General features: G+C 65.8%; 5 protein-coding genes across 5 annotated transcripts in view; all 5 read right to left on the reverse strand.

The window, feature by feature from the left end:
• EMIHUDRAFT_99645 (hypothetical protein) overlaps positions 1-488 on the reverse strand; it is a gene marked incomplete at both ends in the record, with an annotated part of 1,230 nt that extends 742 nt beyond the window's left edge. The window contains one exon of the mRNA XM_005781567.1: positions 9-488. Within this exon, the coding sequence (XP_005781624.1) occupies positions 9-488 (480 nt within the window). The remainder of the gene's footprint in view (positions 1-8) is intronic.
• Positions 489-3,284: 2,796 nt separating this feature from the next.
• EMIHUDRAFT_415405 (alpha-tubulin) lies at positions 3,285-5,934 on the reverse strand. Its single transcript, XM_005781568.1, has 9 exons — positions 5,917-5,934; positions 5,712-5,774; positions 5,401-5,560; positions 5,166-5,261; positions 4,909-5,070; positions 4,574-4,757; positions 4,241-4,484; positions 3,983-4,133; positions 3,285-3,844 (listed from the first exon to the last, which is right to left on the reverse strand). Exons 1-9 carry the CDS (start codon positions 5,917-5,919, stop codon positions 3,558-3,560), a joined length of 1,350 nt encoding a protein of 449 aa, XP_005781625.1. The 5' UTR covers positions 5,920-5,934; the 3' UTR covers positions 3,285-3,557.
• A 3,526-nt stretch (positions 5,935-9,460) lies between these two features.
• On the reverse strand, positions 9,461-10,751 carry EMIHUDRAFT_99647 (hypothetical protein; the record flags this gene model as incomplete). The annotated part of the gene is made up of 3 exons (XM_005781569.1): positions 9,461-9,563; positions 9,736-9,834; positions 10,243-10,751. The coding sequence occupies 3 exons, from the start codon at positions 10,749-10,751 to the stop codon at positions 9,461-9,463; spliced, it is 711 nt and encodes a 236-aa protein (XP_005781626.1).
• A 368-nt stretch (positions 10,752-11,119) lies between these two features.
• EMIHUDRAFT_449809 (hypothetical protein) lies at positions 11,120-12,878 on the reverse strand (the record flags this gene model as incomplete). The annotated part of the gene is made up of 3 exons (XM_005781570.1): positions 11,120-11,398; positions 11,591-12,013; positions 12,078-12,878. The coding sequence occupies 3 exons, from the start codon at positions 12,876-12,878 to the stop codon at positions 11,120-11,122; spliced, it is 1,503 nt and encodes a 500-aa protein (XP_005781627.1).
• Positions 12,879-14,635: 1,757 nt separating this feature from the next.
• EMIHUDRAFT_203737 (hypothetical protein) overlaps positions 14,636-18,985 on the reverse strand; it is a gene marked incomplete at both ends in the record, with an annotated part of 8,755 nt that continues 4,405 nt past the window's right edge. The window contains 8 exons of the mRNA XM_005781571.1: positions 14,636-14,941; positions 15,156-15,299; positions 15,373-16,007; positions 16,071-16,308; positions 16,394-16,477; positions 16,641-16,928; positions 17,030-17,362; positions 17,441-17,566. Coding sequence (XP_005781628.1) covers positions 14,636-14,941; positions 15,156-15,299; positions 15,373-16,007; positions 16,071-16,308; positions 16,394-16,477; positions 16,641-16,928; positions 17,030-17,362; positions 17,441-17,566 — 2,154 coding nt within the window. The remainder of the gene's footprint in view (positions 14,942-15,155; positions 15,300-15,372; positions 16,008-16,070; positions 16,309-16,393; positions 16,478-16,640; positions 16,929-17,029; positions 17,363-17,440; positions 17,567-18,985) is intronic.

Here is an 18,985-nt window from a genome sequence, read left to right on the forward strand (position 1 = left end):
CCGTGGACAGGGTCGCTGTCTCCTTGCCAGCTGAACCGCCAGGCCAGACGTGTCGAGGCGGCGTGCTGCTGGGTGCCGCTCTGCAGCTTGTCCTTGCCGTGTGCTTTGATCGTCTGGCAGCTGTCCTCTGCGCGGATGTCGCCCTCGTTCTTCCCGTTCGGGAGCTTGCACTTGTTCTCCGGACCGCCAAAACCGACCATGTCGATGTCGAACCCGCACTTGTTCTCCACGATGATGTTGTTGATGTGCAGGCAAGTGCTTCCCACGTCTTTGTCGACGCACTGATTCGGCTTGAACCAGCGCCCGGGGTGCTCTTGGTTGTACGCGGGATCGGACGTGCACTCGCACTGCTGGCCCTGGCACTCTTTGTACTGCGCGCAGTCGCTCGTCGTGTCGCAGGTATGGTACACGGAAGCCGCCTCTTTCACGGGCAACGCGCTTGCGACCCCAGCGGCGGCGATCATCACGACCTTTGAGAATGTCGCCATGGTGGTTGACTTCCTGACGCGGTGAGGCGCGGGGACGCGGTGAGGCGCGCTCTCGGCCTGGCGCGGCGCGACGGGCGGAGCGGGCAGCGCACGAGTGTGAGGTGAACTGACTCGTGGTTTGCTTCTGTCTGTCTGAGTCCTGCAAGGTTTGCTTCTGAGACTGAGTCCTGCAAGGAAATCGGCGGCAATGATGTTCGTTTTACCGATAGTCGGGTTGCTTCCTTGAGTGGTCGGTGCTCTTATATTGAGGGTTTTCGCCGTACGCGGGGAGGCCGGATCCCCATAAGACCCCCCCCAAACACAGAAAACACACGGCGGCGCAGGGGTGGACGGTGGGATGCGCGCTGAGATGAGTGCCGTGAGGCGCGGGGATGACGGTAAAGTGCCAAGACGGCGCCCTTGGCGTAGTTTGTTGAATTCCGCTTACCCAGCGTAATTCGTGATTTCCGCACCTCTTCGGCAGCGCTCGCACGCCCTCGCGTCAAAACACCATCATGTCGCCCTTTCGGGTGACAGCAAGCAGTTTTACCGATAGTCGGGTTGCTTCCTTGAGTGGTCGGTGCTCTTATATTGAGGGTTTTCGCCGTACGCGGGGAGGCCGGATCCCCATAAGACCCTTCGAGGCCGGTCGCGTCCGGTATTATGTGAAGCCCTTTGAGGACGCCATTGGAAGTAGGTCCTGTTGCGCCCAGTTACCGCGTTTGCCACGGGTCCACTGCTCCACCGCCCTGTCCCTGGCGGTAGCAGTTTCCGTTGTGTTCCTGCATGTGAGGTTTCCTGCCGATTCCCGGCCGCAGGAATGATTCCTCTGGTTGCCGCCCCAGGCCATCGCCATAGCGATCCAGTCGGCCCTGCTGCTTTCCAGCATCAGGTGTTTATGTTGCCGCCTCAGGCCCATCGCCGTAGCGATCCTGTCGGCTCTGCTGCTCCCCGGCTAGCAGGTAGCCCTGCTGCTCCCCGACAGCAGCAATGGTGAAGCTCCTCTGGTTGCCGCCACAGGCACATCGCCAAGCGATCCTGTCGGCCCCGCTGCCCCTAGGCCCCACAGGTGAGGTTCTCCTGCGCTGTCCCCCGACCCGGCGCCCTGTCGGGCCCGCCGGCCGCCGGTTCAGCGCCCCACCCGCCCGGCCGGCCCCCTTATCGGGCCTGCCAGCCGCTGGTCGAGCGCCTGCGCTGTCCCCCGACCCGGCGCCCTGTCGGGCCCGCCGGCCGCCGGTTCAGCGCCCCACCCGCCCGGCTGGCCCCCTTATCGGGCCTGCCAGCCGCTGGTCGAGCGCTTGCGCTGCCCCCCGGCCCGACGCCCTCATAGGGCCCGCCGGCCGCCGGTTGAGCGCATATCCCGCGAGACGTCCCCGCGTTCTCGCCTGCGCTGTCTCTCGGCCCGGCGCCCTTGTCGGGCCCGCCGGCCGCCGGTTGAGCGCCCCGCCCGCCCGGCTGGCCCCTTCCTCGGCTGGCCCCTTCCTCGGGCCTGCCAGCCGCTGGTCGAGCGCCTGCGCTGTCCTCCGGCCCGACGCCCTTATAGGGCCCGCCGGCCGCCGGTTCAGCGCCCCGCCCGCCCGGCTGGCCCCCTCCTCGGGCCTGCCAGCCGCTGGTCGAGCGCCTGCGCTGTCCCCCGGCCCGACGCCCTCATAGGGCCCGCCGGCCGCCGGTTGAGCGCATATCCCGCGAGACGTCCCCGCATTCTCGCCTGCGCTGTCCCCCGGCCCGGCGCCCTTGTCGGGCCCGCCGGCCGCCGGTTGAGCGCCTAAGAGGATCTCCAGCCAAGGTGTGATTTTCCGGTCCTCACCCCAGGCTCATTACCTCAACCAGATACAAATTCCGATATTGATACTCGTACACCACGCGTGCAGACATGCGTTTTGGTGACATCGGACAATGACTGGCTTCGCATCACCGCGTTCCAAAAGCTCTATCGACGCCGGACCGCCCTGCTGCCTTCCAGGCCCAGCAGATTGTCCCTAGTCACCGAGCAGCCTTTGCCCGCTCTCGCTCGAGCGCTTCCTTGAGCGATTCGTGAAGCGATTGGCGTTTGCGTTTGCGACCTTCACCAGCCCTTTCGAGTTGGGAGAGGAACTTGTCCTGGAGGCGCCACCCGGCTTTGTCGACCGCCTCCTCCAGGCGTGCATCCCCGTCGGTCTCGCGAGTTACGAACCGGAGGGCGAAGCACGCTATTGCGGCAGCGTCCAGTTTAGCGTCATTCAAGCGGAAAGCGTAATCTGGGTCGTATTCCCAACCCCTGTTGTCTGTTCCCAACAGCAGAACCTCTGCGAGGCCTTTGTAAATGGTACGCATCGTGTCCGCCTCGCCGCTCCCGCTGTCCTCGCTGCTGGAGTCACTGCTCATGCGCGCTGAGATGATCAAGGTTTTGTAACGCGAGCTGTGCCACAGTGAAATGGAACTAGCCGAGGGCGTGCTTCCGTACCAGCTACCACACTGCACACAGCACACACATTCGTATCTGAGATCGTAGAGCAGGGCAGACCCGGGGACTGGGGAGCCGGAGCAGACGGCATCGGCCGCCGAGGGAACGTTGGGAAGAGGCACGAGGAGGGCGGCGACCTCGACCGACGACTATGGAGGACCCGTCGCCAGACGACGCAGGGCAGAAGACGGTGAGCGCGGAGCAGACGCGCAGGGCGAGACGAGGGAGGGAGCAGGAGCCAGGACTTTGCGGAGATCAGCAGGAGGATGTACGAAGAGATTAGGAGCAGCAGGGACCCGAGGGACCATGTGGAAGACGGCTAGTTCCTTTTTACCCATCTCACAGTAGAGAGGTGTCCGTTTTTAATTTTATTTATTTATTTATTTATGGCGGACCTCTCAGTCTCACGCGTCACGGCCTCTCGAAATTGCGGCCAACGAGGGGCACACGCACACAGCTCCAGTGACGCCGCGAAAGTGCAGGCTCGCGGCAGCTAAGCGTCAACGTAGAGAGCGCCGTGGCACACCCCGGGCCTCACATGTCCGCGCGAGCCGCGACCTCGCGGCCCCGCGCCACCCCCGAAAAGCGAGGAGGGGGCCCTTGGCGGGGTCGGGCGCTGGCGCGGAAGGGACGGGGGAGGTGCCGCCCTAGTACTCCTCCTCCTCGCCGTCGCCCTCAGCCGAGTCGGCGCCGACCTCCTCGTAGTCCTTCTCGAGGGCGGCCATGTCCTCGCGCGCCTCGGAGAACTCGCCCTCCTCCATGCCCTCGCCGACGTACCAGTGCACGAAGGCGCGCTTGGCGTACATCAGGTCGAACTTGTGGTCGATGCGCGAGTAGATCTCGGCGATGCAGGTCGTGTTGGACATCATCGTGACGGCGCGCATCACCTTGGCGAGGTCGCCGCCCGGCACGACCGTGGGCGGCTGGTAGTTGACTGCGCGGGGAGGGAGGAGGAGAAGGGGGGGGGGGGGGGGGGCACCTGAAACCGGCTCCCGCTAGGGAGGGGAGGGATAAACGGCTCGGCGGGCAGGGGGATGCGCGCCCTGGTTGGAGGCGGGGGGCGGCAACTCACTGCCGCACTTGAAGCCGGTGGGGCCCCAGTCGACGAACTGGATGGTGCGCTTCGTCTTGATGGTGGCGACCGCCGAGTTGACGTCCTTGGGCACCACGTCGCCGCGGTACATGAGGCAGCACGCCATGTACTTGCCGTGGCGCGGGTCGACCTGAGGGGGGGGGGGGGTCGGTCGGTCGGAGAGAGCGACGGGGCAACGGGAGAGCGCGTGGCGGCAGGTGGCTGTTGGAGGGGCGAGGGCGGGGGGGCGGTCTCCGCCTTGACGAGCATCGATGCGGGCTCGAAGACGGCGTTGGTGATCTCCGAGACGGAGAGCTGCTCGTGGTACGCCTTCTCGGCCGAGATGATTGGCGCAAACGAGGCGATCGCCAGGTGGATGCGCGGGTACGGGACCAGGTTGGTCTGGAACTCGGTGAGGTCGACGTTGAGCGCGCCGTCGAAGCGGAGCGAGGCGGTCATCGACGAGATGATCTGGGCGGTGAGCCGGTTGAGGTTGGTGTACCTGCGGGGGAGATATGGCGAGATATGGGGGAGATATGGCGAGATACGGGGGAGATATGGCGAGACATGGCGAGGCATGGCGAGGCATACGTCGGCCGCTCGATGTCGAGGTTGCGGCGGCAGATGTCGTACAGCGCCTCGTTGTCGACCATGAAGGTGACGTCCGTATGCTCGAGCAGCGTGTGCGTCGAGAGGACGCAGTTGTACGGCTCGACGACGGCGGTCGAGACCTGCGGCGCCGGGTAGATGGTGAAGGAGACCTTGGACTTGCGGCCTGCGACGTGGCAGGGGGGCACGACGGGCAGGTGAGCAATGACCGCGGCTCGTGAGACGCGGCCGACGGTCAACGGGGGGGAGCGGGGGGAGCGCGCGGGCGGCGGAGGCAGGGCGGCGGGTCTTGCGAGCGCGCGGGCGTGTGTCCGCACCGTAGTCGACCGAGAGGCGCTCGAGGAGGAGGGCGCCCAGGCCGGAGCCGGTGCCGCCGCCGATGGCGTTGAAGGCGAAGAAGCCCTGGAGGCCGGTGCAGTTGTCTGCGAGCTTGCGGATGCGGTCGAGGACCAGGTCGACGATCTCCTTGCCAACGGTGTCTGCGCGGCCGGAAGGGGGCGGTGAGGAAGTGGAAGAGCAGATGCGCGCGCGCGAGGGAGGTTAGGGGGCAGGGCGTCGCGGGGGGGGAGCTCACAGTGGCCGCGGGCGTAGTTGTTCGCCGCGTCCTCCTTGCCCGAGATGAGCTGCTCCGGGTGGTAGAGCTGGCGGTACGTGCCCGTGCGGACCTCATCTGTAGGGGCAGAGGAGGCGGAGGGGCTTGTGAGCTCAAGCCGCGCGATGCGCATCACGCGCGCATTGCAGCAGGGCGCGCGAATTGGAGGCGACGCGGGGAGCGGTGCGCGCGCGGCGGGGGGAGGGGCGGGACGCGCCGATGACGGTCGGCTCGAGGTCGATGAAGACGGTGCGCGGGACGTGCTTGCCCGACCCCGTCTCGGAGAAGAAGGTGTTGAACGCGTCGTCACCGCCGCCAATCGTCTTGTCGGACGGCATCTGGCCGTCGGGCTGGATGCCGTGCTCGAGGCAGAAGAGCTGCGCAAGGGGGGTGTGGGGCAAGTGACGGAGGCGGCGGTGGTGGCGACGGAGGCGGGGGCGAGGGCGGCGGGGGCGAGGGCGGCGGCGGCGAGGGCGGCGGCGGCTGGGAGGGGAGCGGGCTGGGAGGGGGCGGCGGCCCCGCATGCACCTCCCAGCAGGCGTTGCCGGTCTGGACGCCGGCCTGGCCGAGGTGGAGGGTGATGCACTCGCGCTGCGGACACACGGAGGGAGGGAGGCCGTCAGTTGCGGTCGGGGCGCGCGGGGCACGCCGGCGCGCGCAGCGGGGCGCGGGGTGGGTGGTGCGGGGAGGGGCGTAGCGCGGTGTGGGGCGCCGGGGCGCGCGTGAGTCACACCATTTTTATCGTTGGGAGTTGGGAGAGCGCTGGCTGGCTTCCTCCCGCTTGAATTTCAGTGTGAAACGCACCACCCGGCGCGAGGCCACGACGCTACAGGCGCGGGCGCGGGGGTGGAGGGTGCGCATGAGGCGGAGATGATGGAGGCGCTCGCCGCGTGCGGCGATTGAGCGCCTCTCTCTCTCTCCGGCTGCGCGCCTGACCGGTGCAGCCTCCGAGTCGGCGTCTAGCGCGCGCGATAAGGTTTTTGCTCGCCTTCCCTGGACCCCGTGTTGCGTGACTGTCTCTCTGCGATTTCGGGCCCGGGGTTGTGCGTTTATGTGAACAGACCAGCGCATAGCGCCATAGGACGTATTTCTTGTCAATAATTTTCTTGTCAATAAACAAGCAAGGCTGTGAAGAGTTTGTGGTTTGGGTCCGGGGTTGTGTTTTTGTGTGAAGAGTTTAGACAGCAACTTGAGAGCACTTGAGCACTGGAGAGAGAGGGTCGATTCCGCCCTCCCTCCTGCAACTGGGAATAACCTCTAGAGATGCTTTTATTTGAGCGTTTGCTTTTCCAGTGTTCGCCTTGCGATCTAGCAACCTATTTATTTATTAATTATTATTTGCTCGAGGCTATTCACACGTTGACCCTTGCATCACAGATGACACGTCCTTACTTAATTATTAATTGGTCGAGGCTCTTCACACGTCGCTCGTCGGCCCTTCACAGCCTTGTTATTGACAAGAAAATACGTCCTATGGGTATGGCGCTGTGCGCTGGTCTATGAGAGGTTGAGGTGCGAGCCCTGGAGGCCCTGGGGATGGGGGGAGACCACCTTCACAGAGGACGCGTCCTCACGTATATTTGTTAATTGCTCAAGGCTGCTCGGACGTCGGCTGTTCACGCATCACGGATGACACGTGAGCACTTGAGCACTGAATAGGGTCGATTCCGCGTGGTACGGGACCCCTCGATCGTCTCGCCCTCCCTCACTGGCGTGTTCATTGGGGGGGGTCATAACAAACACGGTACAGGATCGAGGCAAGCCCATTCATGATTACAATGAATAACTCAACTCATCCTTTGGCAGCTTGTATTGTTGAGTATGAGTAGTCATGACGTCTGGTATCCATGAATATGAATAGTCACGTCTGCCTGTACTCATGAATATGAATAATGTATTCAAATACAAGTGCGTGAGCAACTTGCAGGTAAAACCCGGGTATACCCGCAAAAGTCCAGGTATCTTACCTTATATTTCCCCGTGTCCTGTTTTCCGTTTCAGCGGAGTCTGGCCGCCACCCAGCACGATCTGTGTATGGTGCCCCTCGGCATGGCGGAGGCGACTGTCGTCGCCGACCTGCTCCGGGACGGCCTTCTCGATGTGACCTCAAGCCTAGATGCGCCGTAGCCTTGCCTGATCTCGGCTTTCTCGCGCTAGAGAGCTCTCATGAGCCTAGATGCGACGCTCTGCAACACAGAGCTCTAGCACTTGCGGCACCCGCAAGACGAATTGCCGCGCAGCACTGGCTTAGTTGCTCGACCGACGAGGCGCAGGTGGCAAACTATCTGAGCGATGGAGACAAGGAGGATTACGCCGCCCAAGTTATCATCACGTACACAGACTCCCAACCGTGCACCTCGCCTCCTGCCCCCCCGCCACCCCCACCGCCTTCACCGCCGCCCTCGCCACCCAGCCCGCCGCCGCCACCGTCGCCCCCGCCCTCGCCGCCCTCTCCGCCCGCGCCGCCATCGCCGCCGCCCTACCCGCCCCTGCCGCCAGCTCCCCCAAACCCACCACCGCCTTCGCCCATCTCCCCGTCGCCGCCATCCAGCCCCTCGCCGCCCCCTGCGCCGCCCTCCCCTCCGTCGCCGCCTTCACCGCCGCCACCGCCACCCAAGCCGCCGCCGCCGCCGTCGCCGCCGCCCTCACCGCCCTCTCCGCCCGCGCCGCCATCGCTGCCGCCCCACCCGCCCCTGCCGCCAGCTCCGCCAAATCTACCACCGCCTTCCCCTGTTCCACCGTCGTCGCCGGCGCCGCCCTCGCCGCCCCCTGCGCCGCCCTCCCCACCCGCGCCGCCCACGCCACCACCGCCACCACCCAGTCCGCCGCCGTCGCCCTCGCCGCCGCCGTTGCCGCCCTCTCCACCCGCACCACCGGGGCCTCCTCCATTGCCCCCACTGCCACCGCCACCGCCGGCACCACCCTCGCCCGAGCCCTTGCCACCGCTACCTCCCGAGCCGCCCCCTGCGCCGCCCTCCCCACCGGCACCGCCCGCGCCACCACCGCCGCCCCCCTCGCCGCCGCCGCCGCCCTCGCCGCCACCATCGCCGCCGCTGCCGCCCGCACCACCTCAGCCCCCGCCCTCGCCGCCCCAGCTACCAGCTCCGCCCGCTACACCTCCGTCGCCGCCAGCCCCTCCGTCCCCCCCTCCGCCACCTCCCGCGGCGCCTCCACCGGGGGGCGGGATTTTGGGGGGCGGGGATGTACATTGGCATTGTGAAGGCAACGATTGGTGTGCGCGTCGAAAAGGTGTCTCCGCTCAACACTGCAACTACTTGGTCCCGAACTCCCTTCAGATCCCCGACAGCGCTCAAGTCAGGTTCTTTGTCAACGGCGGGCTCCGCCGGACGACCCGCCTGAACTGCGGCTGGAAAAACGGACAAAACTGCAGAGACTATAATGGGGTGCCTATGTGCGAATACAAGGTGTATTGGGACGGCTGTGGGAAAAAAGAGTGCCACGGCGACGAGATCGTGTACGGCGACCGGGATCAAAAGTGGTGTGATCTCTACATCGACAACGTGGTGGCGATTGCTGGCCACCACGGTGGAATTTACTTCGGCCAATCGTGTGGGTGAGCGACACGACAGGAACAATCGATTCTTGTCATGCGGAGGCTGCCGCAGCACCGACGCTTGCTTTGACCAGTGCAGTGGAGGAGACTGCGTCGGGGTTGAGTACAACCCCAGAACTAGGGATTGCTGCCCGACGAGGGCTGTTTGGGGACACTGGGCTTCGTTAGAACTCACCTTAACTTAGCTTCTTTCCTATGCCCAGTGTCGTGCGAGGGAGTTTTGTTGTAAAATTCTTTCCTACACCAGGCGCAGCGGCGCTTCACGACCGAAATAGTTGAATAGACACCACAGAAATACGCACACCGGCGCCCGAAGTGCCAAGAAGGACGTCATTAGTACGAAACCTCAAACAAGGCCATGGCCGCCGTGAGTACACTCGCCCGAGAGCATCGAAAAAAGCACAACCGAACCTCCTTCCCAGGTTACCCCTGCCATATGTCGCCGGCCCGTGCACGGGACATGCTATCTTGTGTAAGCAAGGCAGGCAGGGGAGGGGGGCAGTCCCACCGGTCCGTTACTGGTGTGTGGGTGTCTCTAGCGTCGGAGGCAAGGGCAAAGCTAAGAATATTTAATTTTTTTCATTAACCGAGTGAGCATCTCTGACTCTCCATACAGTAGAACGCTCAAACAAGATGCAATCTAAACTCGATGAGACAAAAAAAGCACAGACGTCAGGCAGGCGCTCATCGTGGACTCGCATAATTATTGGGACCCGATTCTCAGGAACCCGTTCGCCGCGCGGTTGCACGTCGGGCAGCGCGTGTGCTTGGCCGACCACGTCTCCGCGCACGCGTAGCACGTGGAGCTGCGCGTGCGAACAAACGAGATGAGTCAGGAGGAGTTTGCACGGGAGGGTGTGGAACGGGAGGTGGCGGGGTTTGTGAGCCTCGCGCCTGTGCCGGCACGGCAAGAATTGAGCCCACGGCCTGCTCGCGCTCCACTCCGCCTCGCACAAGGTGCAAGCGCACGGACGGCACGTTCGGGTCGGGAGGACCTGCCACTCCTCAGCCCGCCTCTCGATGCAGAGGAGCAGGTCGAGCCGCAGGTAGTGCAGGTCGAAGAAGGAGCAGTGGTCCCTGCAGGGGGAGAGGTGAGGGATAAGCGGAGGGCATGGGAGCGTTATCGAGCCGAAACCTGGGTCGACCTCAGTCGACCTCCGTACTGCTGTGTGTTCGGAGGAGGGACGATCTCGGCGATCTCGGGCGATCTCGGGCGATCTCGGGTGCGACATCCCCCCCCCCTCTCTACCTCACACAGGCAATCGTCGCCTGCCCGCCGTTCCCGAGGGGGCGCGAGGAGGCGACGTTGCCGCCACCGTGGTGGCATTCTGTGCGGAGGCGGAGGCAAGGCGCGCGCGGCAAGGTGATCTCAGGTGGTACGGGGCTGATACTCTCGCGGAAGGACGCAGTCCGACAGAGAAGGTGCCCCCCCCGGCGCAGGGGCGAGGGCGCGGAGTGGGCAGGCGCGCGCGCGGCGAGGCGTACCATGCGAGGCGCGTCGACTCGGTGCAGCTACCCGGAGCCTTGAGCAGCTCCACGAGGCCGGCGGTGTCCGTGCGTAGCACGCTGTGGGCGAGGCCGGCCGCTCGCTCCAAGACGGCGTCTGCTGCGCCACACGCGTGGAGGCCGTCCAGAAAGGCGCTCTCCACCGCGTCCACGAAATCGGGGCGGTCCACCAAGAAGAGCACGAGCTGCGCAATGTTGTGGTCGGTAAAGATGTCGACGAGCGTGGCTATCATACCGCGCTCTCCCGGAATACTAAAGATGGTGTGCTTATCGTCGCGCACGGCTTTCGGTAGCTTAGGACGGGTTGTCGACGGCGACGCGCGTGCAACCTCATAGTAGCGGATCAGCTCCTCCTTTGCGGCCCACGCTTCGTCAGTACGGAGCGCTTTGTCGGGCGTGACCTTGTCTCTCGCGCGAGCGTTGGCGACGGGAGAGCCGATGCCGAGCTCCGCACCGCGGGAAGCTCTCCTTGACGGGAGCCCTGACATTAAGGGTTGCTACAGTTGCTTCCAGTGAGATGATGTCCCGCTGGCAAGTGACCGCCGGCCATCGGCAATGGAGTGAGGTATTCACAGTGCTTATGCCTAGCTGCCTCTAGATCTACCTACTTACAAATGCGCGCAAGCAATGTGCGACGGTAGCCGGAAGGCGCGTGATACACACAAGAGTGTGGGAACACAACGGAAATCGGGTACGGTAGATGCACCTCGAAAGTCACGCCGAAGCTGGTCCATTTACTGCAACAGGTCGAAAGTAGTAGAAAGAAACCGCGGAGCCCACGCGTCAAGTACGTGGACAAGTCGAGAGAAGGAAATTATACGGGACGTGGGCAAAACTTGCAAAAAGAGGAAACCCCCTATTCCGCGTCGCCCAGGCTCGACTCGCCCTCGGCCCAGCCAGAAAGAAAATATTCGACAAACAGCGACGCGACGGCGCGCGGCGACTCCGTTGCCACGCTGAGCTCAGCGGGCAGCGCCCAGCCGCAGTGCAGCTGGGCCTCGCGCAAAATGGCGGCCACAAGCTCCTCCTGCTCCTCCTCGTCCTCCACGCCACTCAACGCTGCCAGAACCAGTGTCGCATCGACGAGGAGCGAAGAGCTCTCCTCTGGGATCTTGGCGCGCGGGTTCATGTTGCCCTTCCCGTCCAACCACCAGCGCCAAAACTCGACGGCGACGCCGGCATTATCGTTGCTGCTGCTGCCCGCGCCGCCACCGACGGCACCGGCGAGGCTGCCCGCGCCGCCACCGACGGCACGGGCGAGTGAGCCGATCCGAGACCGCAGCGGCGAGGCAAACGCGTAGCGGTCGCGGCCGGGCAGCGGCCGCACGGCAAATCGGCGGCTCGCCCAGCGACAAAAGCCCACGGTCGAGCCGTCAAAGGCCGCCGCCGCCCGAAGCACAATCTCCGTCGCAGTGGCGGCGCCGGCCGATGCCGTGTCGATTTTTTCGAGAGCGGTCGTGATCAGCGGCGAGGTGACGGACGCGCCCAGCGCCCGCAAGACGGCGGTGAGGTGGAGGCGCATGTTTAGGCTGCCGCCCTCGGCCTCGAGCACAATCACCATGAACCCCTCGAGCGCGTCGACGGACGCGCCGTTGATGACAGCAGGCTGGAAGCCCACGTCGTTCATGAGCCACTCACGCGCCACCTCAATGGTGACGGGCGCCCACCCAAGCGTGAGCGGCCCGTTGCGCGCGGCGAGCGCGCAGACGGCCGAGCGCGTTGTCGTCCCCGGCAGCAAGGCGTGCCGTGCCTAGAGAAGGAGCAGAGGGCGTCTGGAAACGATTTGATGACCGGATGCTCTTTGTCTCGCGCACCTCCCGCGCGAGCTCCGGTTCTGTCGCCGAGAGCAGCTCCTCGTCCGACCACTCTCGGCTGGCAGCGCGCCGCAGCTGCTCGAGCAACGTGAGTAGCACGGTAATGTCGCGCCTCTCCTCGTAGACGCGGCCCCGAGGAAAGGTCGTGCGGCGCCGCCGTCTCCGCGCCTGCCCGGCATACGGCAGCAGGCCGTCCGCCAGCATCACGTAGAGCAGGTCGAGGTCCGTGTCGTCGGCGGCCTGGTGCACGTGCCGCGTGCGCACGCGGCGCAGCAGGTTGCTCAGCAGAGGCCGGCTGCTGAGCTGCGCCGCGTGGAGGCCGAGGAAGGCGCGAGGCGTTGGCTTGAGCTTGTTGTCTTCGCCGATAAGGTGAATCTCGAGCGCGCCGTCGTCGCTGCAGCCGACCAGTCCCGTCTCGACGGTATGAGGCGGGCGCGAGCCGCCTTGCACCAGCTGCACGAGAGCGCGGTGTAAGCGCTCGTCCGCTGCTTTTGACACCACCTGGTCGCCGCCGCTAAGGCGCGCGCCTATCCAGGTGCGTAGCACGCTGCGCAGCGCCTCAGGAAACTTGCCCAGATACTCTGCCAACCCAGCGAGTAGCGCCTGCGCCTTGGCAGCGTCCTCGTCCGTTCCGCCGTCAGAGGACGCGGCTGCCGCATCAGGCTGGGAGCCACTGCATGCTTCGATAGCGGCCGCGGCCTGCTCGAAGAAGTTACCGGCCGACCCGTCCGATGCCAACAGCGGCTCAGTGGTGAGGTTGAGCTGCGAGAAGCGCGTGCGAGCGCTTGTTGCGTTCTCCATGGCCCGGGGGTATTCACAGCCTTGTGTGAGAAGAAAAAACGTGCTTTGGCGCTGTGCGCTGGTCTGTGAGACTGCCAGCGACAAGCTGGAGGCAGGTCGCTAGACTGAGATGAGACCGCCAGTGGATGTGGGAGTCCACCGCGCACCGCGCTGCGAGCCTGTCGTGTCCCTTGTCAGGAGCAGGAGAGCCCCACCTGTCCCCCTGATCGTCCTTCCAAAATCCTGCTCGTGTAGGTGGGGACCCTGTCCTCGTCCCATCCCTCGTTTGCGTGTCTGTTTTCTTTCTTTCTTTGGTCTGTGAGAGGTTCACACAAGCGTCCGGGTCAAGCCATTTTCACGTAAGTACACACAAAAACAGAAAACACAGAAAGTCATTCACAACATGACGACTCAAATTTGAAGGTGACAAGACACGGCACTGGCGCGCACTCCAGTCCGTGTGTGTGAGTGTGTACTCGCCGACGCCGCGGCGCTCCCGTTTGGCAACCTTCTCGTGCAGCTCGACGAGCTCCGCGGCGGTCTGGCTCGCCACAGCTCGCGCTCGCTGCTGGGCGGCGGCGGCTTCCACCTGATGCGCTACCCGCCCGGCGCAAAGTTCATGCGCCACCGCGACGAGGAGCCGGCGCCTAGACGACGGAGTACCAGACCCTCGTGCCCGAGCCCCTTAGCGTGATTTGCGCGTCTGTGCTGACGAGAGTGCGGGAGCTGCTGCCTTTGTGCTGCACAGAGATTACGTCAGCGGTGGCAGTGCTGCTTGGGCACACAACAGTCACCTCGGGTAGACGTGTTGCGTTCGGCTGTGCTCGACGGTACTCGCTGTACTCGCAGCCCTTGGACTCACCGCGGGGCTCCGTCCCCTGTGCTCCCGCTCTAGGAGCCGGCGATGTCGGAGCCTCGGCGCAACTCGATCAGCTTTCTGCTCTACCTGACGCCGGACGACTGGAGCGCCGCCGACGGCGGCTCGCTCGTCGTCTACGACGCGAGCGCCGCGCCGCGCGAGCTGCCTCCCACCGCCGGCTCTCTGGTCATCTACGACTCGACGATTGAGCATGAGGTGCAGGCGACGCGCCGCGAGCGGCACCTCATCTCCGGCCGCTTCCGGGAGAGCGACGCGGACTGGTCGAGGCGGCGGCAGGAGGAGGCAGAGGCGCGGCGGGGATCGATACGGTAGAGGGAGTGAAATCGGGCTTCGGGGGGGGGGAACACAAAATAAACATCGTTTTTTGTCAATGGAAACGGCCGCCGGTCTCGCATTAGTTTACGCTGGCCGCGCGCGCACTGCCACACTCTGGCAACTAAAGTGCAGCTGCGCAGGCATTCCCTCGCGTCAGACGTCACTGCGCGTGGCACGGTTGGCCCCTGAGGCGCGCTCTCGATGCCCAACACCGCGGCGCGCGCGCGCCGCGGAAGCTGGACATCAAGCTGCGGCATGGGCGTGCTCTGCTGCGTTCGGCGGCGAATCTGGCCCTTTTTGATCAAACTCGGCGCTCGGCGGATTACGTCGAAAGGTCCTTCACAATTCTTTTTTCTTTCGCAGGGACTCGAGCCAACACCCATCGACCGGTGGTACTTGCTGGCACAGAAATCCCGCGAGGGTGGTGTCTGCTCCCACCCGTCAAACCTCCTTTCCTCTTCTCTTCCTCTCCCCTTCTCGCGGCGCGCCTTTCCTTGGCGCTCCCGTTCGCCACACCGCCCTCGCCCACGCCCCCCCCTCCGCTGCCCTCCGACCATACGTCGGAAAGTACCGCGGCGCAAGGTCAGGCGCTGGCTGAACTCCCGTGGCGCGAGGTCAGACGATCCCGAAACGGCTTGGCGCGAGGCTCGAGGCAGTCGCAGTCGGGCGTGGCCGCCCCGATGGCCAGCAGCTCGAAGACGCATTGCATCTTGTTGGTCCGATCCTCCTTGCAGCCGGGCACGATGTTCTTCCAGCGCAGCCCCCACTTCTTGGTGAGCTTCCGATGGGCGCGCTGCTCGCCGCCACGCCGCCCTCCCGCCGGCCAATCGTCGAACCCCACCAGCGTGCCGACGACAATGAGCTTGTTTGTGAGCATGTAATCGAGTGCCTGTGCCAAGAGAGTGGGAAGCAATATGCATCACAAGATCACATGCAGTAGCAACGCGCGAAACAACAGATTCAGATCACATACGTGTAGCGCAGCCACATCGGGGTACATCGGGGCGTGGGGCGCGAGAGATATGTGTTTTGTGTAATGTGCATCGTTCGACTCTCCCCCTGTGCGCGCTGCACGCCTGCATCGTTGAGATGTAAAGATCGACATCGATGTCGACGAAGAGGGCAGGGCGCAGAACGGGGGCGAGGGCCTTGGTGAGCGACTCGTTGAAGTAGCCGCGGATGAAGCGCACGTGCGTGTCGTCGACGTAGCGCTTGATGCGCCGCTCCAGAGAGCTGAAATCGTAGACCTGTGAGAGGTGTGAGCCTGTGAGGCGCGGCATGTGCGTGAGTGAGTTTTAGTCATGAAGCTATGTGTCGCACCTTGAACATGTCGGCCGCGTTGAAGGTGCCCGCCTGCCATTCGCCTTTGCTGTGCGAGCTGCGCTGCTCGCTTGCGTCCTCCTCCGGTAGCCCCTGGAACGAGTCGCAGCCCCAGAACGTGTGGTAGCGCACGTTCTTCGCACGCAGCGCTTGCGTCGTGCCCTTGAGGCTGCGTCCCGTGTATACGCCAAACTGGTACATGTCGCGCCTCGCGCAGTGCGAATGCAGCTCGCTGTCGCGGGCCATGCAGCGCTCAGCGATGCGCTCCACCGCCCATTTGTGCCATCCGTAGGTCCCATTCTTAGGCAGCGCAAAGCCGCGGCCGCTCGAACGCGGGCCAACGGAGCCGTCCGTACGCTTCGTATCGTCTGGCGTCCATCCCGTCGACTTGAGCTGGCCCGCGTTCGCGTTGGGCAGGAACACCGACTCGAGGTGCTCAGAGATGCCGCCCGAGCCGTGCGAGGAGAGCGCAAAGGCCGAGAGGCCCAGACCGACCACCACGGTGACGATGACGCACAGCAGCTTGGACGAGCAGAACTTGCCCCCCTTGGACGAGCCAAACATGCCAAAGCCGGAGCGCGCGCCAAAGCCGGAGCGCGTCGAGGTCGGCTCGGTCTTCTCCCCGCGGCGCCGCCCTGACAGTGCGGACGAGGGTTTGTCACGAGCAGGCAGGGTGCGCTGAACGGGCAAGGCGCTACGCGCCGAGGGCGTCGTCGACGACGGCGGGGCGTCGTCGGTAGACGCCTTGCCGGAGCCGACGCCAGCGAGGTCTTCCTCGTCGACGTCCGTTCCGAGTAGCGCCGCGAACCCGTTGGGGTCGACGCGGCCGATCGGGGTGGGGTTCTTGGTGGTCTTCTTGGAGCGGTCGATCAGGTTGGGCTCGCCCTTGCGCTCGATCTTGCGGAGCGGGGAGGGGGTCTTCCACCCGTCGATGCCCTGCGCGCGCGTGACGTGCGGCAGACGAGAGGTCACAGGGTCAATGTAAGTGCCCGCCTGTTGGACTCGCGTGTCCCCGCAATACCCGCGGGTGCTTCTGCTGGGAGGTGCTCACCGTCGGGGCGGCCGTCTCCTCTGGAAACTCCTTGTTCGAAACGTTCCAGTCGCCCTACGCGTCGAATGCGGGATGGGGTCACAGAGTGGGCCGGCAGACGCCGGCGCGAACAATGCCAGGCGCTCGCCGCCGGGGCGGCGGGCTTCTTCTCCGGAAAGTCCTTGATCGACGGCAGCGGCGCGCCGCCGGCCGCCGCCGGCTTGAGGGCCGTGGCGACCTTGGTGGCCGGCTTGAGCGCCGGGTCGTTCTTGATGACGCCGGTCTCGTCAAAGGAGGCCTCCGTGCCAGACTTGGCCGCAGCCTTCTTGAGGGCGCCGGTGGGGGCTGTCGGTGGGCCGGTCGGGCGCGGAAACTTGGACCAGAAAACGGCGGTCGGGCGCGGCGCGTGGGTGGCGAACATGGCCTTGGCCTTGTCCGAGTCGACCGGGCCCGCGTCGGGCGCCTTTTCCGCGGCCGGGTCCTTCTTGAGAACGTCCTCCGTGCCAGACTTTGCCATTGGGATGTCCTTGACGGTGTTGACGCCGCAGCCTGTGGGCGAGGGAGAGTACGCGCAGGCTTTCGGAGACGGGAGAGGGATGATCACAATCCTGGCGTGCGCACGCGCACCTTGGCTCCGAGGAGCGAAGGCGACACCGACTCGGAGATGACGATCGTGATGCGGCCGTCGTCAGCCGGCACGATTCCGACCTTCGCGAAGGACTTCATCGGCGAAGACTCGCCCGCGACGTTGCCGCCGCCCGCGTCAATGCCGTCCTTGAGCGGGCTGGGCTCGCTCTCGGGCGGGATGCCGACGGCCTTGGCCTTGGCCTTGGCCGAGTCGACCGTGCCCGCGGCGGGCGCCTCTGCCGAAGGGTCTTTCTTGATGATGCTCTCGTCGGAGGCCTCCGCGCCAGACTTTGCGGGGACGTCCTTCACGAGGGCGTTCTTGGCGCCGCACGCCTGTGGGCCAGGGACGATACGGCGGCGTTGGGACGGGAAGATCGCGCTGATAGGATGAACACGCGCATAGACAGGCACCTCGGCTCCCAGGAGCGAAGGGGATTCCGACGCAAACGAGAGGACGATTGTGACTCGGCCTCCGTCGCCAACCGGCACGAAGCCGACCTTCGCTTTGTAGTCGATGTTGTCCATGATCGAGTTGTCCTGTGCCAGTCGCATCATCATGAAAGTTGAGACGGGGCGCTTGCATTGGATGTGCACAAACAGCTACGTTCGCTTTGTGGGGGTGTACGGGGTCTGAAATGAGAGGGATGGGGGACGGGGGACAAAGTCAATCAGCCTGCGGGGCGGGGGGGGGGGGGGAAGCGGGCTCAAGATGCTTGGACACGCGCGGCAGCTGGCTGGCAGAGGAGAGGGACGGCAGACGCTCGGCGACGAAGGGCTGATGGACGTAACTGACGGCAGAGAAGGCGGTGTGGCAGAGGAGCAGGCGGACAGGCGGAGGCGGCGGTCCCTCAAGGGCGGCGGCGGCGGCGGAGAGTGGCGGGGGGCAGCGGAGGGCGGCGGCGGTGAGGACTGCAGAGGCGGAGAAGCGGCGGCGGGGGCACGGGCGGCGGCGGGGCGCAAGCGGCTGCAGCGGTGGCGGTGAGGAGGGAGGGGGAGGGCGGCGACGGCGAGCGCGGCGGCAAGGGCGGCGGCGGAGCCGGTGGTGGCGGCGAGGGCGGGGGCGAGGGCGGCGGCGACGCGAGGGCGGCGGCGGCGAGGGCGGCGGTGACGGCGGCGGCTGGTAGAACCAGCTCTCGAACTCGTTGCTGAAGCCGCACGCACGGCACGAGGAGTGCAGGGTGGCGCCCACCACGTACGCGGCCGTGCTGTACTCGGTGTTGCACGCGGCCGCGGGTCGGCGTAGCACCACTCGTGCTCGCACCAGCCGGGGTAGCCGGTCGAGTTGCAGGACGGCTCGAGCCCGCTGTCGTGCGGGTCGCACCCGTGGAGGCCGTACGTGCTGGGGTACGCGAGGCTCACGCCGTCCGCCGCGACGACCTGCACCTCGCCGCTCACGAGGCTGACGTCGGCCGGGTAAGCGGTGAGGCACGGGCGGCGAGGGCGGCGGCGGCGACGGCGGCGGCGACGGCGACGGCGGCGACGGCGACGGCGGCGGCGGCGGCGGCGGCGGCGGGGGTGGGGCGGTAAGGGCGAGGACGAGGGCGCCGCGGAGAGAGCGAGGGCGCCGCGGCGAGTTTGGCGGCGGAGAGAGCGAGGAGGACAGCGTGACGGCGCGGCGACAGCGAGGGCAGACTGAGATGGCGGCAGTGGTGGGGGCCGCGGCGATAGTGGCGGCGGCGCGAGCGACGGCGAGGATGGCGGCGGGCTGGGCGGGGGCGGTGAGGGTGGAGGCGGCGACGGCGGCGGAGGCGACGGCGGCGGCGGCGAGGGCGGCGGCGGCGAGGGCGGCGGAGGCGAAGGCGGTGGCGGTGAGGGCGGCGGCGAAGAGGGAGGTGGCGGCGACGGAGGCGGCGGGCTGGGTGGTGGGGGCGAAGGCGGCGGCGGGCTGGGCGCTGGTGGCGAGGGCGGCGGCGGGCTGGGCGGCGTCGGGCACGGCGGCGTCCGTGACGGCGGCGG

Source organism: Emiliania huxleyi (genome assembly GCF_000372725.1).
Source record: "Emiliania huxleyi CCMP1516 chromosome Unknown EMIHUscaffold_20, whole genome shotgun sequence".
Lineage (NCBI taxonomy): Eukaryota > Haptophyta > Isochrysidales > Noelaerhabdaceae > Emiliania > Emiliania huxleyi.